Below are 15883 nucleotides of genomic sequence, written 5' to 3' on the forward strand. Positions count from 1 at the left end.
CTGATCGTGATTATGTGATTGCCAGCCATGGACATTTTCAAGCCAGAGTTCATTTTCAGGTTCCACTAGTCCTCAGGTATGGATAACCGGCAAGAGAATAATCTCCAGGTCCACTTTTCCTCAGGTTCTGATTGCGCGCACGCATTATGATCTCAGCTCTGCCTTCAACTCGAATTCTGTCGCGATTGTGGCATGTTAGAGTCCATTATCTCCTGAAAATAGCGTCTTCTGAGATTTTCCAAAATGAGACATACATCTGCGTGTCCAGGCAGTCTGTGGTGGAGACAGTCCACGTCAATCATGTTCACAGCAGCATTAAACCAGCATCACAAACAGCAGCGTCACAACACTTGAGGTTCCAAAATCCAACAGACTCTGAAAAAGTTAAGAGTTTCGGGGTGAAGTGTGTCGTCTCCTCTGTAAATCCGAGCCATTATTTTCAAATAAAAGCTCTGAAGCTTCGTTATCGGACATAACGTCATTTGTTTCGTTCTGTCAGCCATAAAGATTTTTCTGTTTTACTAATAAGTATGTCACACACTGAGAATTGCCGAGTGAGATGTTTTCTGGAAATGCACCTGTTAACTCGCTGAGGGAGAGCAATAAAAAACATCAGTCCCATGTGCGCAGGGAGACTTACCAGTCATGACTACTTTGATGTTGGGTTGCTAACTGGTACTTTGAACAATGTGCGACATGTCCTTTAAAAACTGGTATAGAGGTGGAAGTGCACACTGTTTTGTTTTTTTGTTTTTTACCAGCTCCTTCTGCTCCGTGGTCTCTGTGCTTCCATCAACAAGCATTACCACGATTGGTGAGGGAGTCCAATCTATACCGTAGGGCAAATTTACATAATTTATCAGGGTTCTAGCTAGGATAAATTTTAGCATAGTGGTATTGTCGAGGGAGCAAAGCGACCGGGGGGGCAGCTTTTGAAATTTAAGCTAAAAATTGGCCATTCAAGGGGTACCCAAAGGGGAAAAAGCCAGGTACGACAGCCCAAGTCCCTTCATCATGTCCAGAAGGCTGGAGAAGTTTGTTGAGTGGGCAATCTCATTCTGGGTTAGCCAGTACATGGCCCTCAGTGAGGCAGTCGGAGTCCATGGACATTTTTAAGTCGAGACTAAAATCTATTTATATTCTCTTTCTTATGAGTAGTTTTTATTTTGTTAGGTTTTATTCTTTTACTTCTGTTTTTAATTAGGTATTTGAATTTCTTTTTATTATTTATTTATTTATTTTATGTTGAACTGTTCTGTGTGAGGTACCTTGAGATGGCTTTTGTTATTTGGCGCTTTACAAGCTGATTAAATTGAAATTGAACAACATTTTATTGAGTCTTAAAGTAAATAAATATGAAATTGGTTACTGGATCCTTAAACTGTGGACATAATAAACTCTACATGTTGGATCCTTGATCTCTGGACATAAACAGAAATAAAATCTTAGTTTTTGTCAAAAGCATTTCCTTTCAGACATTATTATTGGCATGAATGTCTTTCCATACCTATGAGCTGAGCTCTACAGCTCGCTGCGCTCCACGTCAGGTTCATAAAGAATGCAGGACGTCTCATTTTGGGAGGAAAAATCTTTTTAGTCGATTGTAGTTTGTCTGTATTGCAACGTTTAAGAGGTGTCATTTTATTTAAAGCGGCAATTCGTTTTGAAGTTATTAATTCTGAGCGGACTTGTCTCAGCAAAGAGCCAGCCGCGCAGCAAAGGAAAGGAGGACGATTCTCGTTTGTTGACTGCAACAAGACATGAGTCGCAGTTAGCGACTTTAATACACACAAAAATGACTCATGATATATTAATGGCTTGAGAGGGTTAAGAAGCGGACTTACTGCTTCTGAAGAGCAGCGGAATCAATGAGCCACGAGCCATTGAATCGAAGCATTGCTTCATTGATTCACGCTTCAAACTGGAGTCGCGCTGCAGAAACGGTTGATTACACGGTCCAAAATTATATCGTAACGGGCCGTAACACAAGTTTTGCGCTAGCTAGAACCCTGATTTATACTGTCTACCGCATACACCGCTCAGCCCTAATATAAAGGTTATATTCCCTCTTTATTCAAGAGTGTGGTCTTTCAGTTTGAGAGGATGATTTAACTAAGACCCAGCATGTCATTCTCTTTTAGGTTTTCTTGTTCTTTTTGTTTTACAATGGTTGGCACCCACCTTAATAGTACATTACTTCCACCTTCTGCTCTCCTGTCTGAATCACAATACCTCTTTCAGATCAGTATACAGGACTGTTTGTCATGCATTTTGGCAGTGCCATCATGTGGTCATTGATGATAATGCAGTGTTTTCATGTACTCGTATAAGTTGCTTCAAAATATAAGTCGCAGGTCCATCCAAACATAATTTTTTTTTCTTTTAAGTGACTTATTATCCAGAAAATACAGAAAAACAAATTTGAAAATGCATTTTCAGGTTTCATGTGGAACAATATGACATTTGTCTGAGAGACCAAGTGAATCTTCCACTTTTTACTTTTTTTGTGGTGGGGGGGAATAAATTAAGATAACCACATCAGTTTGCCTTTGAAATGTTAACTCAGGTTTTGTTTCTATCTGCACTTTGTAGTCAAACAAAAAGTCAAAAGAACCAGTACTCATCGAGACCAAGAAAGACAGTGAGCCGGAACTCAAGGCTGCAACATTGGCGTCGACAGGGGACCTTTCTTCTCTGCTCCAGCTCCAACCTCCTTCCTCACCTGCACACAATGAGTCGAGACGTGTTTGTGGCAAAGCTGAGCGTGCTGCCAAACGCTCCCTGACAAACAAACCAGGATGTGATAAACTTGCTACAGACTCTGCAGGGCAGAAAGGTGGAGCTGGGGATAGCTCGTTTACCACCAGCAAGGTTAATGCAATTGTGAGAGGTGACCAACAGCTTCGGGAGCCAATTACCAAGGATACCATCATACCACCATCCAAGACATCCAAGGAAGCTCTGCGACAAACTGAGAAAGCCATACATTCTCTGAATTCTCTAGCTAATGACAAAGCTCCATGTACACACCAGCCTGCTGGATCAAACCTGCAGACACAACACGGGGAAGCAGATAGGAAGTTGCTTGGGAGTAACCAGGAATGTAAACATGAAGCTGATACTGGCAGCCACACAAGCAAAACTCAGGTAAGACTTGAAAATACGACTTTTTTGTATTTCAACGCTCCAGTTTAGAATGTTAATATCAATATTTCCTGGCTGAACATAATGAATTGAACTTGTGAAGGAGCCCCCAACTTCTTACATGAGCTTTTCTTGAGAATCTTCTCAAAGCTGCAGTCGTCCGTGATGCATCTTTTCCAACCATACTTTCACCTTCCTGTCAACTTTCCATGAATATGCGTTCATTCAGCAGCCAGCCCTTTAAGTAATGACTTCTGTGGCTTCTGTTTGAGTGAGTGTTGTTTGGGCAACTGTCAAGTCAATAGTCTTCCCCATGGTGATTGTGGTTTTGCATACTGAACCAGTCTTAGAGATTCATGGTTTTTATAAGCATATACGAGGTCTGTCAATAAAGTAACGGTCCTTTTTATTTTTTTCAAAATCTATATGGATTTCATTCATATGTTTTTACGTCAGACATGCTTGAACCCTCGTGCGCATGCGTAAGTTTTTCCACGCCTGTCGGTGACGTCATTCGCCTGTGAGCACTCCTTGTGGGAGGAGTCGTCCAGCCCCTCGTCGGAATTCCTTTGTCTGAGAAGTTGCTGAGAGACTGGCGCGTTGTTTGATCAAAATTTTTTCTAAACCTGTGAGACACATCGAAGTGGACACGGTTCGAAAAATTAAGCTGGTTTTCAGTGAAAATTTTAACGTCTGATGAGAGATTTTGAGGTGAGACTGTCGCTTTAAGGACTTTTCACGGTGCAAGACGTCGCGCAGCGCTCTCAGGTGGCGTCATCAGCCTGTTCAAGCTGAAAACCTCCACATTTCAGGCTCTATTGATCCAGGACGTCGTGAGAGAACACAGAAGTTTCAGAAGAAGTCGGTTTCAGCATTTTATCCGGATATTCCACTGTTAAAGGAGATTTTTTTTAATGAAAGACGTGCGGACAGGTCCGCGCGTCGGGACGCAGCCGCCGCGACGCTCCGCCACAGGAAAAACACCTCTGTTGAAAGCCTTAAGGACAAGTTGGAACATGTCCTGCCTGTTAAACAATTTCTCATATACTCAATCCACTGAAAGTCATCAAAAGCCGCCAGGATTTTACAAATGGTTATCAACACAGAGGTGTTTTTCCTGTGCCGCCGCACTGCGTCGGCTGCGTCCCGACGCGCGGATCTGTCCGCACGTCTTTCATTAAAAAAATCTCCTTTAACAGTGGAATATCAGGATAAAATGCTGAAACCGTCTTCTTCTGAAACTTCTCTGTTCTCTCATGACGTCCTGGATCAATAGAGCCTGAAATGTGGAGGTTTTAAGCTTGAACAGGCTGACGCCGCCGCCTGAGAGCGCTGAGCGACGTCTCGCACCGTGGGAAGTCCTTAAAGCAACAGTCTCACCTCAAAATCTCTCATCAGCCGTTAAAATTTTCACTGAAAACCAGCTTAATTTTTCGAACCGTGTCCACTTCGATGTGTCTCACAGGTTTAGAAAAAATTTTGATCAAACAACGCGCCAGTCTCTCAGCAACTTCTCAGACAAAGGAATTCCGACGAGGGGCTGGATGACTCCTCCCACAAGGAGTGCTCACAGGCGAATGACGTCACCGACAGGCGTGGAAAAACTCACGCATGCGCACGAGGGTTCAAGCATGTCTGACGTAAAAACATATGAATGAAATCCATATAGTTTTTGAAAAAAATAAAAAGGACCATTACTTTATTGACAGCCCTCGTATAATGAATTACTCATACCTCAAAAGAAATATTCTAATATTTTGTGAGAATTTTTTTCTGAAGCTGTGGGCTGTAATGCTGTAATGTAATCCATGACGGATTTCCGTCATTTGGAAAATTTAACCACACAGAAACGTGCGCACGTGGTATCATGCGTGTTTTGGGGCCAGAATATGATATAAAAAAAGACAAAAAGATGATCGCTGTCAAAGCAACATCCCATTCTGCGCTAATCAATGTACTGTTTGTCAGGTAACGGCCCCCACCCCCTCGCGTCCCCACGGGGGGTGGTCCGGCGTGCTTCAAACACTCGTGAGCTGCAGAGTTCAGTGGCTAAAGCTTAGCATGGTGGATGAAGAGCTAATTCAGCCAACACGGTCTTTGCTGAAGGCAAATGTTTGGGCGCATTTTGGATTTTATTATTTGCTGCGTAAGAAGGAGCTTGACATGACTTATGCAGTGTGCAAAATCTGCAAAATGAAAGTCAAGTACTTTGGAAACACTTCAAATCCGCAAGCCCACATGCTACGCCATAACCCGGAGCTAAACGGAGCGGAGCAGCGGTCTCTGCCGACTACTGACCAGCGCTTTGCTAAATTGCCAGCCAACTCCGAACGAGCAAAGCAGATAAATTTACATCTAGAATCACTTGATTAACCTTGTAAAGCTGCATTTTCTTAAACATAAACATTTTTTAAGTAATATAACTATTTCTCAGAGCTCTTTGAATCGAAAATCGATTCTGAATCGAATCGCCACCCCAAGAATCGGAATCGAAATGAATCTTGAGTTGTTGTACGATTCACATCCCTATTAATAATAATAGCAGCAACAACAAAAGTAATAACTAATATTGCTACAATATAATTTTAAAGAAACAGACAAAAAGAGCCTGCTAAAACAAAACACAAAAGAAAAGGTAAAACCAACTAACAATGAACATAAATAAATATAGAAAGAAATAAGTTTCCTGTAAACACCTAGTGACTCCACTTCATCCCTGTTTTATTTAAGTTTAATGACAATTTGTTTCAATCAAACCACATCTAAGCTGTTTTTACACAAGAAAAAAATAAAATGCAGTAAACTGCACATATTTGTCTTTTTTCATGAAAATAACTTATTAAAGATCACATATTACACTTTAGTCAGGACTCGTGCTGTAATATGTTGTCAGCGGTTGAGATAGTTGCTGTAGGCATCTAAAAATGCCCTAATCAGGTGAAACCTGATGGAAATCGCTTTGTGTTGTGTCGGTGATGTATGTATGTGCAAAAGAAAACAAAACACTACTCCAGGTATGTTTTTGATGAGAATATTATAAGCTCAAACGTTGATGTTGCGTGATAAAGGCCTTTTAATAATAAGTCACTTAAAGAAATAATGGCAAAACTCACATGTAAGTAAAAAAAAAAAAACAAACAAAAAAATGATTAATCTACTAAAATAATCGTTGGTTGCAGCCCGAGTTTGTTTTACGAGTGAGAGCATTTTACTGATTAAATGTGAATACGCCAGTTTTGAGTTTCTCAGTGCACATGCGTTTTCGAAACTGGTGACAGTGTTACTTTGTGCACAGCAGAACAATGGTGTCAGTTGTTTTAGGCCCTAATTTTGTATTTTATTGACTGTACAGACAGCAACACAGCACCCATTTGGTGTATTCACCGGATTAGAACCGATCAAAATACTACAGAAGACAAAGAATTTTTACTTGACAGTTTGAAGTGAGTTTTCTTTGTTTCGGAGGACTTCATACCCATTAAAATTCACTGTAAGTAAGTCCCTTCGGCTGCTCCCTTGTTTACACTCGGGGTCGCCACAGCAAATCCAAGTTGGATCTGCATGTTGAATTGGCACAGGTTTTACGCCGGATGCCCTTCCTGACGCAACTCCACATTACATGGAGAAATGTGGCAGGGGTGGGATTTGAACCCGGAGCCTTCTGAACTGAAACAAAGCGCATTAACTACTTGGCCATCACCCCTGCTTCCCATTAAAATTCACTAGAATATACAAAATTTGACTTGCTCTTTTAAAACATTTCTGGGGAGCACCCCCAGACCCCCCATAATCAACAGTGTGTTTTTACTTCACAGATTGAAGTGACTTTTATTTGTTTCAGAGGGCTTCATACTCATTAAAATTATTTTCATTTATATAGCGCCAAACCACAACAGAGTTGCCTCAAGGTGCTTCACACAAGTAAGGTCTCACCTTACTAACCACCAGAGCAACAGTGGTAAGGAAAAACTCCCTCTGAGGAAGAAACCTCAAGTAGACCACACCCAAAGGGGTGACCTTCTGCTTGGGCCATGCTACAGACATAAATTAAAGAAACAAGTCACAAAATGAATACACAGGAAAAGCTGTTGGTGCACAGGACAGGAGGGTCTCCAGCACAGTTACCACACCCATCTCTAGATGGAGCTGCACCTTAAACAGAGAGGAAAAAAAAAACAGAATCAAGCATCAGAAAGACAAGAAATACAGTCTAATTTTTCAGCATTAAACAACAAGAAAAACAGTAAATACTAAGGTGATCTAAGGCAGTGTACTAATGTAAACAGTATAACATTAAATACAATAGTGCAATGGCGGTATGCTAATGTAACCAGTATAACATTATAACATTAAATACAATAGTGCAATGGGTATATACAGTAGTGTTCAGAATAATAGTAGTACTATGTGACTAAAAAGATGAATCCAGGTTTTGAGTATATTTCTTATTGTTACATGGGAAACAAGGTACCAGTAGATTCAGTAGATTCTCACAAATCCAACAAGACCAAGCATTCATGATATGCACACTCTTAAGGCTATGAAATTGGGCTGTTAGTAAAAAAAAAAAAAAAAAAAAAAAGTAGAAAAGGGGGTGTTCACAATAAAAGGAGTGTGGCATTCAGTCAGTGAGTTCGTCAGTTTTGTGGAACAAACAGGTGTGAATCAGGTGTCCCCTATGTAAGGATGAAGCCAGCACCTGTTGAATATGCTTTTCTCTTTGAAAGCCTGAGGAAAATGGGACATTCAAGACATTGTTCAGAAGAACAGCATAGTTTGATTAAAAAGTTGATTGGAGAGGGGAAAACTTATACGCAGGTCCAAACAAATTATAGGCTGTTCATCTACAATGATCTCCAATGCTTTAAAATGGACAAAAACAAAAAGAGACGTGTGGAAGAAAACGGAAAACAACCATCAAAATGGATAGAAGAATAACCAGAATGGCAAAGGCTCACCCATTGATCAGCTCCAGGATGATCAAAGACAGTCTGGAGTTACCTGTAAGTGCTGTGACAGAAGACGCCTGTGTGAAGCTAATTTATTTGCAAGAATCCCCCGCAAAGTCCCTGTGTTAAATAAAAGACATGTGCAGAAGAGGTTACAATTTGCCAAAGAACACATCAACTGGCCTAAAGAGAAATGGAGGAATATTTTGTGGACTGATGAGTAAAATTGTTCTTTTTGGGTCCAAGGGCTGCACCCAGTTTGTGAGACAACCCCCAAACTCTGAATTCAAGCTACAGTTCACAGTGAAGACAGTGAAGCATGGTGGTACAAACATCATGATGTGGGCATGTTTCTCCTACTATGGTGTTGGGCCTAAATATTGCATACCAGGTATTGTGGATCAGTTTGGATATGTCAAAATACTTGAAGAGGTCATGTTGCCTTATGCTGAAGAGGACATGCCCTTGAAATGGGTGTTTCAACAAGACGATGACCCCAAGCACACTAGTTAAACAGCAAAATCTTGCTTCTAAACCAACAAAATTAATCCCTCGCAGATGTGAAGAAATCATGAAAAACTGTGGTTATACAACTAAATACTAGTTTAGTGATTCACAAGATTGCTAAAAAAGCAGTTTGGACATAATAGTTTTGAGTTTGTAGCCTCAGCAGCAGATGCTACTATTATTGTGAACACCCCCTTTTCTACTTTTTTATTTTTATTTTTTTATTAATAGCCCAATTTCATAGCCATAAGAGTGTGCATATCATGAATGCTTGGTCTTGTTGGATTTGTGAGAATCTACTGAATCTACTGGTACCTTGTTTCCCATGTAACAGTAAGAAATATATTCAAAACCTGGATTAATCTTTTTAGTCACATACAACCCCTGGCAATAATTATGGAATCACCGGCCTTGGAGGATGTTCATTCAGTTGTTTAATTTTGTAGAAAAAAAGCAGATCACAGACATGACACAAAACTAACGTCATTTCAAATGGCAACTTTCTGGCTTTAAGAAACACTATAAGAAATCAGGAAAAATAATTGTGGCAGTCAGTAACAGTTACTTTTTTAGACCAAGCAGAGGGAAAAAAATATGGAATCACTCAATTCTGAGGAATAAGTTATGGAATCACCCTGTAAATTTTCATCCCCAAAAGTAACGCCTGCATCAAATCAGATCTGCTCGTTAGTCTGCATCTAAAAAAGGAGTGATCACACCTTGGAGAGCTGTTGCACCAAGTGGACTGACATGAATCATGGCTCCAACACAAGAGATGTCAATTGAAACAAAGGAGAGGATTATCAAACTCTTAAGAGGGTAAATCACCACGCAATGTTGCAAAAGATGTTGGTTGTTCACAGTCAGCTGTGTCTAAACTCTGGACCAAATACAAACAGCATGGGAAGGTTGTTAAAGGCAAACATACTGGTAGACCAAGGAAGACATCAAAGCGTCAAGACAGAAAACTTAAAGCAATATGTCTCAAAAATCGAAAATGCACAACAAAACAAATGAGGAACAAATGGGAGGAAACTGGAGTCAACATCTGTGACCGAACTGTAAGAAACCGCCTAAAGGAAATGGGATTTACATACAGAAAAGCTAAACGAAAGCCATCATTTACACCTAAACAGAATTAACAAGGTTACAATGGGCTAAGGAAAAGCAGTCGTGGACTGTGGATGACTGGATGAAAGTCATATTCAGTGATGAATCTCAAATCTGCATTGGGCAAGGTGATGATGCTGGAGCTTTTGTTTGGTGCCGTTCCAACGAGATTTATAAAGATGACTGCCTGAAGAGAACATGTAAATTTCCACAGTCATTGATGATATGGGGCTGCATGTCAGGTAAAGACACTGGGGAGATGCCTGTCATTTCATCATATACATAAATGCACAAGTTTACGTTGATATTTTGGACACTTTTCTTATCCCATCAATTGAAAGGATGTTTGGGGATGATGAAATCATTTTTCAAGATGATAATGAATCTTGCCATAGAGCAAAAACTGTGAAAACATTCCTTGCAAAAAGACACATAGGGTCAATGTCATGGCCTGCAAATAGTCCGGATCTTAATCCAATTGAAAATCTTTGGTGGAAGTTGAAGAAAATGGTCCATGACAAGGCTCCAACCTGCAAAACTGATCTGGCAACAGCAATCAGAGAAAGTTGTAGCCAGATTGATGAAGAGTACTGTTTGTCACTCATTATCCATGCCTCAGAGACTGCAAGCTGTGATAAAAGCCAGAGGTGGTGCAACAAAATACTAGTGATGTGTTGGAGTGTTATTTTGTTTTTCATGATTCCATATTTGTGGTGTTAGTTTTGGGGATGGAAATTTACAGGGTGATTCCATAATTTATTCCTCAGAATTGAGTAATTCCATATTTTTTTCCCTCTGCTTGGTCTGAAAAAGTAACCGTTACTGACTGCCACAATTTTTTTTCCTGATTTCTTATAGTGTTAAAGCCAGAAAGTTGCCATTTGAAATGACTTTAGTTTTATGTCATGTCTGTGATCTGCTTTTTTTCTACAAAATTAAACAACTGAATGAACATCCTCCGAGGCCGGTGATTCCATAATTTTTGCCAGGGGTTGTAGCACTACTATTATTCTGAACACTACTGTACTAATGTACCAGTATAGGCAGTCCTGATGTGGACGCAATAGTGCAATGGGGGAGGATAAAGTGAAGTGTGCAGTCCTGAGGTTGGTGTTGGTGAGTGCGTGGGCGGGCAGAGTCAGTGGTGGGGGGTCATGGGGGAGCCAGTGGGGGCAGAGCAGGGAGGGAGTTGAGCATCCTGACTACCTTGTAGAAGAAACTGTCTTTGACCCTGCTGGTTTTGGCCCAGAGACTGCAGTCTCCTCCCCGACGGCAGCAGGCTGAAAAGACTGAGTTGGGTGGGTTGGTCACCTGCGATCCTGGTGGCTTTGCAGGTGAGGCGGGTGTGGTAGATGTCCAGCAGAGAGGGGAGTGAGACACCGACGATCTTCCCAGCTGCTTTCACAGTGCGCTGCAGGGTCTTGCGGCAGGATACAGTCCAGCCACCGTACCACACAGTAATGCTGCTGGTCAGGATGCTCTCAATGGGTACCCCTGTAGAATTCGTACATGATGTGGGTCGGGGCTCTTGCTTTCCTCAGTTTTCGTAGAAAGTATAATCCCTGTTAGCTTTTCTGGCCCGAGATGTGGTGTTGATGTTCCAGGACAGGTCTTAGGCGATGTTTACACCCAGGAACTTTGTGCTGCTCACCTGCTCCACTTCAGCACCATTGATGGTTAGTGGAACATGCTGAGCGGGTTTCTCTCCTGAAGTCCACGACAATCTCCTTTATCTTCTCCACGTTCAGGTGGAGATTGTTGCCCATGCACCACCTGGCCAGGCGGTTCACCTCACTCCTGTCGCTTGTCTCATCGTTGTTGAGACCCACCACAGTTGTTGTCTGTGAACTTGATGAAGTGGTTGGAGCTGGATGTAGGTGTGCAGTCGTGGGTCAGCAGAGTGAAGAGTAGGGGGCTCAGCACACATCCTTGGGGGGTCCCCTGTGTTCAGTGTGATGGTGCTGGAGGTGTTGCTGCCGACCCAAACTGCCTGTGATCTCCCCGTCAGAAAGTCCAGCAGCCAGTTGCACAGGGAGGTGTTGAGTCCCAGCTGGACTAGTTTGAGGATGAGCTGCTGAGGGATGATTGGATTGAATGCTGAGCTGAAGTCGATGAACAGCATTCTGACGTGTGGGTCCTTGGTCTCCAGGTGAGTGAGGGTTGAGTGGAGGGCAGTGGAGATAGCATTGTTGGTCGAGCTGTTGGACCAATATGCAAACTGGTCGGGGTCCAGTTCGGGGTGGGGGATTTGATGTGGTCCATGACTAGCCGCTCGAAGCACTTCATAATGATGGGAGTGAGCGCGACCGGGCAGTAGTCATTGTAGCAGGAGGGAGACGACTTTTTCTGGACCGGGATGATGGTGGTGGCTTTGAGGCATGTCGGGACAACAGCTTGTCTCAGCAAGATGTTGAAGATGTCCGTGAAGACATCCGTGAGCTTGTCAGAACAGTCTCTTAGGACCTGACCAGGAATATCGTTGGGACTGGGGGCTTTCCTTGCGTTGATCCTTCTGAGCGTTCACCTCACGCTATCCGAAGATAGTGACAGCACCTGGTCGTCAGAAGGTGGAGGGATCTTCTGTGCTGGAGTGTTGTCTGCCTCAAAGCGAGCAAAGACGTCATTCAGCTGATTCAGCAGAGAGGGGGTGTTGTCACAGGTCTGCAGGGTGGTCTTATTGTCCATGATGTTCTGAATACCCTGCCATAGATTCCTGGAGTCTCTGCTGTACTTGAAGCAGTCAGCGATCCTCCTGGAGTACTCTCTCTTCGCCTCTATGATCCCCTGTGACAGGTTGACCCTGGCTGATCTTAGGCCCACCTCATCCCCAGCTCTGAAGGCAGTGTTTTGAGCCTTCAGGAGCCTGTGGACTTCCCCTGTCAGCCAAGGATTCTGATTGTCCCAAATGGAGATGGTTCTGGCGACCGTGACGTCATCCATGCACTTCCTCATGTAGGCAGTCACGGTCTCCGTGTACTCCTGGAGGTCTGTGGTGTTATTGTAGGTGGCTGCCTGTCTGAACATGCTCCAGTCAGTAGTGGAAAAGCAGTCTTGGAGTGCTTCTGATGCCCCCTCTGGCTACACCCGCGTTCACACTGAACGCCACGCGACACCACAAATTCATCATTTGCTGCAGGAGCTGCGTCTGGATGACGGCCGCTTTCAGCAGTACTTCTGCCTCTCCAGGACCCGGTTTGAGGACATCCTGTCCCGTTCACGCGGGCACGTGAACAAAGAAAAAAACTGGCTGCTGCTGCAGTTCCTTGCTCTCCTCTCCAACTCTGTCATAATTGTGTTATAAACCAGTCACCATTTGTTTTATTATACATCTGTGTAGTTAATAAAATTATCTTCACGGACGATTCATTCGTGCGCGCACATGTGAACAACAACAACAACAACAAAAAAAAAACTGGCTGCTGCTGCAGTTCATTGCTGTCCCCTCATATTCTGTCATAATTGTGTTAACTAAAGGACTAAAGGGACATAAGTCCTGCTCACAGGCTGATTGCCAGCGACAGGGCATGTCCACATCAAGTATAAACTCCAGACATCTCCACGTCACTACATATCCAGTCCCTGATTGGTCATCGTGGCACGACAAGACGAAAAAGTTCAGATTTTTCAACTTGGGGAAGTGGGCGACGCGATGCAACGCGATATCGCGCCACGAATGCTCCAGTCGCTCAAAATCACTTTATTCACGTCGCTTTATTTGCGTCCATTATGTCGCACTGTGTGGCTTGGACTTTTGTGGCACCACAAAGCGTCCTTCCATAGGGATTATATGGCAACCTCTCCCCGCTGTCGCTCACGTGGCGTCCAGTGTGAACGCGGCATAACCAGCGGTCTGTATGCAGGCATTAGCTTAACAGTGGAGTGGTCGGAGGTCCCAAGGTGGGGGAGGGAGGAGGCTTTGTAGGCTTCCTTGTGTGTGGCGTAAACATTTCAGCCGTCCAATTTCAAAGAGATAAACACATGGATCAGGGTCTCAGCATCAGCCATAGACAGGATGGGACGAATCTTCGCTATATTTCGCAAGTGAAAGAAAGCAACTCTCGTAATATTTCTAATGTGGAGGTCAAAGGACAACATAGGATCAAAAATTACCCCAAGATTCCTCACTTTGTCGATGTGATGTATGACACACGAGCCTAGGCTAAGTGTTAACTGGTCAAATTGATGCCGATGTCTCACTGGACCAAGAACCATCATTTCAGTCTTATCAGAGTTTAAAAGTATGACGTTTCTAGACATCCAGGTTCTCACTGATGCAAGGCAATCTTCTAAGGATTTTATGTGTATGAGATGACCAGCAGTTATCAGCATGTATAACTGAGTATCATCAGCATAGCAGTGAAAGGTAATCCCATCGCACCGCAGTATGTGCACAAGGGGTGCTATATAAAGGGAGAAAAGCAGGGCCTAAGACAGACCTCTGTGGATCCCCAAATTTCATGTCACGAAGGTTAGAGGTACTGTTACTCTACAGAACACAGTGAGAACAACTGGTCAAGTATGACATCAACCATGCAAGGGCACTCCCAGTAATCCCAAAATGATTTTCCAGCCTATCAAGTAGAATATGATGATCCATGGTATCAAATGCAGCACTGAGATCTAACAGCACAAGAACATAGAGGTGTCCGAATCCATTGCAAGCAGAAAACCATTCACCACTTTAATGAGAGCCGTCTCTGTAGAATGACATTTTCTAAAAGCAGACTGCAATGACTCAGATTATTCTCAGTAAGATAGTCCACGAGTTGCCGTGAAACCACTTTTGCAGAATTTTAGAGCAAAATGATAAGATTTGATATCGGTCGATAGTTTTTCAGTGCACTAGGGTCAAGATTAGGTTTCTTAAGTAATGGTTTAATCACTGCAGGTTTGAAACATTTAGGAACTACTCCTCCCCTCTCTGCCCCCTTCCCACGGACTGTAACTATATCAACTGCGTTGAATTCATAATCAATTGTAGTAGCACTGAACTGGTTTTGCATTGTTGCACATTGTTACAATTATTTATTTATTTATTCATTTATTTATTTATTTGGAACTTGCCCTCTTCCCCCATGTACCTCCTTTCGTGGATTTTATCCAACAATCAATAGTATTGAACTGGTTTCTGCATTGCTGTACAGTGTCACCGTTTTTATATTTATTTATTTGACTGTTCTTACACTTTAATGCATTTTATCAACATCTTGTTTTTTATATTGCTGTCAAAAATGTCACTGTACTGATCTTATAAATGTTTGCATGGGGTATTTAGAGGTTATTTATTGCACTGGTTTGCACTTTTTTTACTACGCATGTGGATGCTCCAGACGTAATTTCGTTGTTCTTTGTGGCAATGAAAATAAATGCTTGAATTGAGGAACAGATTCAGAAGTTAAAGAAAGATTAATCATTTCCAGCACAATTGGCCCAAGAGTGGGCCACAGGTCCTTAAGCACTTTTGTTGGTATAGGATCAAATAGACAGGTTGTGCTTTTTGTTGACGTTCCGAGTTTCGTCAGCATGCCTAGTGAGATACTCTCAAATTCTGTAATTCTAGGTAATACGTCAGTAATGGCGCCCACCTCAATAGCAGGGTGTAGTGGCTGTGTTAAGGCATGCTGGGATATGTTTAACCTAATGTCTTCTATTTTCTTCTCAAAGTAATCCAGGAAATCTTGTGCTGTAAAATGAGAGCGAACTACAGGTCGTTGTCCATGAATAAGTGTTGCCGCCGTGATGAAAAAGAATTTTGAGTTATGTTTGTTTTTGTTGATCAAATCAGAGTAATAGGTCCGCTTTGTAGCCAGTAATGCATGCTTATAGTCTAAGATAGCATCACACCACGCAAGGTGGAATACTTCTAATTTGGAATTACGCCATTTCCGTTGTAGACCTTAAGCCTTATGCTTGAGATCATGCAGGTAATCATTGAACCAAGGTGGCTGTGTTTTTTTTGGGGGGGGGCTATTAAAAAAGGTGGCGCAGTCATGTCGAGGGTAGTTTTGAGCACTGAGTTTAAACTATCCACAAGACTGTCTACTGATTGGGTATTTGCCAATTGTGAAGCTAAGACATCAGGCAGTCTAGCTTTGAGTTCAGTCTTAGTTGAGGAGTTGATTCATCGCCGTAGTGATAAATAAGATTGTTGCACCTTATAAAACCTTATAAAG

At 42.4% G+C, this 15883-nt stretch overlaps 1 protein-coding gene across 6 annotated transcripts in view; it reads left to right on the forward strand.

Annotated features, from left to right (window-relative positions):
• usp19 (ubiquitin specific peptidase 19) overlaps positions 1–15883 on the forward strand; it is a 152297-nt gene that overhangs the window by 46740 nt on the left and 89674 nt on the right. For all 6 annotated transcript variants that reach the window (XM_034172162.1, XM_034172163.1, XM_034172161.1 and 3 more), the window contains one exon: positions 2593–3147. In XM_034172162.1, the coding sequence (XP_034028053.1) occupies positions 2593–3147 (555 nt within the window). The remainder of the gene's footprint in view (positions 1–2592; positions 3148–15883) is intronic.

This window comes from Thalassophryne amazonica, chromosome 6 (assembly GCF_902500255.1).
Source record: "Thalassophryne amazonica chromosome 6, fThaAma1.1, whole genome shotgun sequence".
Taxonomy (NCBI): domain Eukaryota; kingdom Metazoa; phylum Chordata; class Actinopteri; order Batrachoidiformes; family Batrachoididae; genus Thalassophryne; species Thalassophryne amazonica.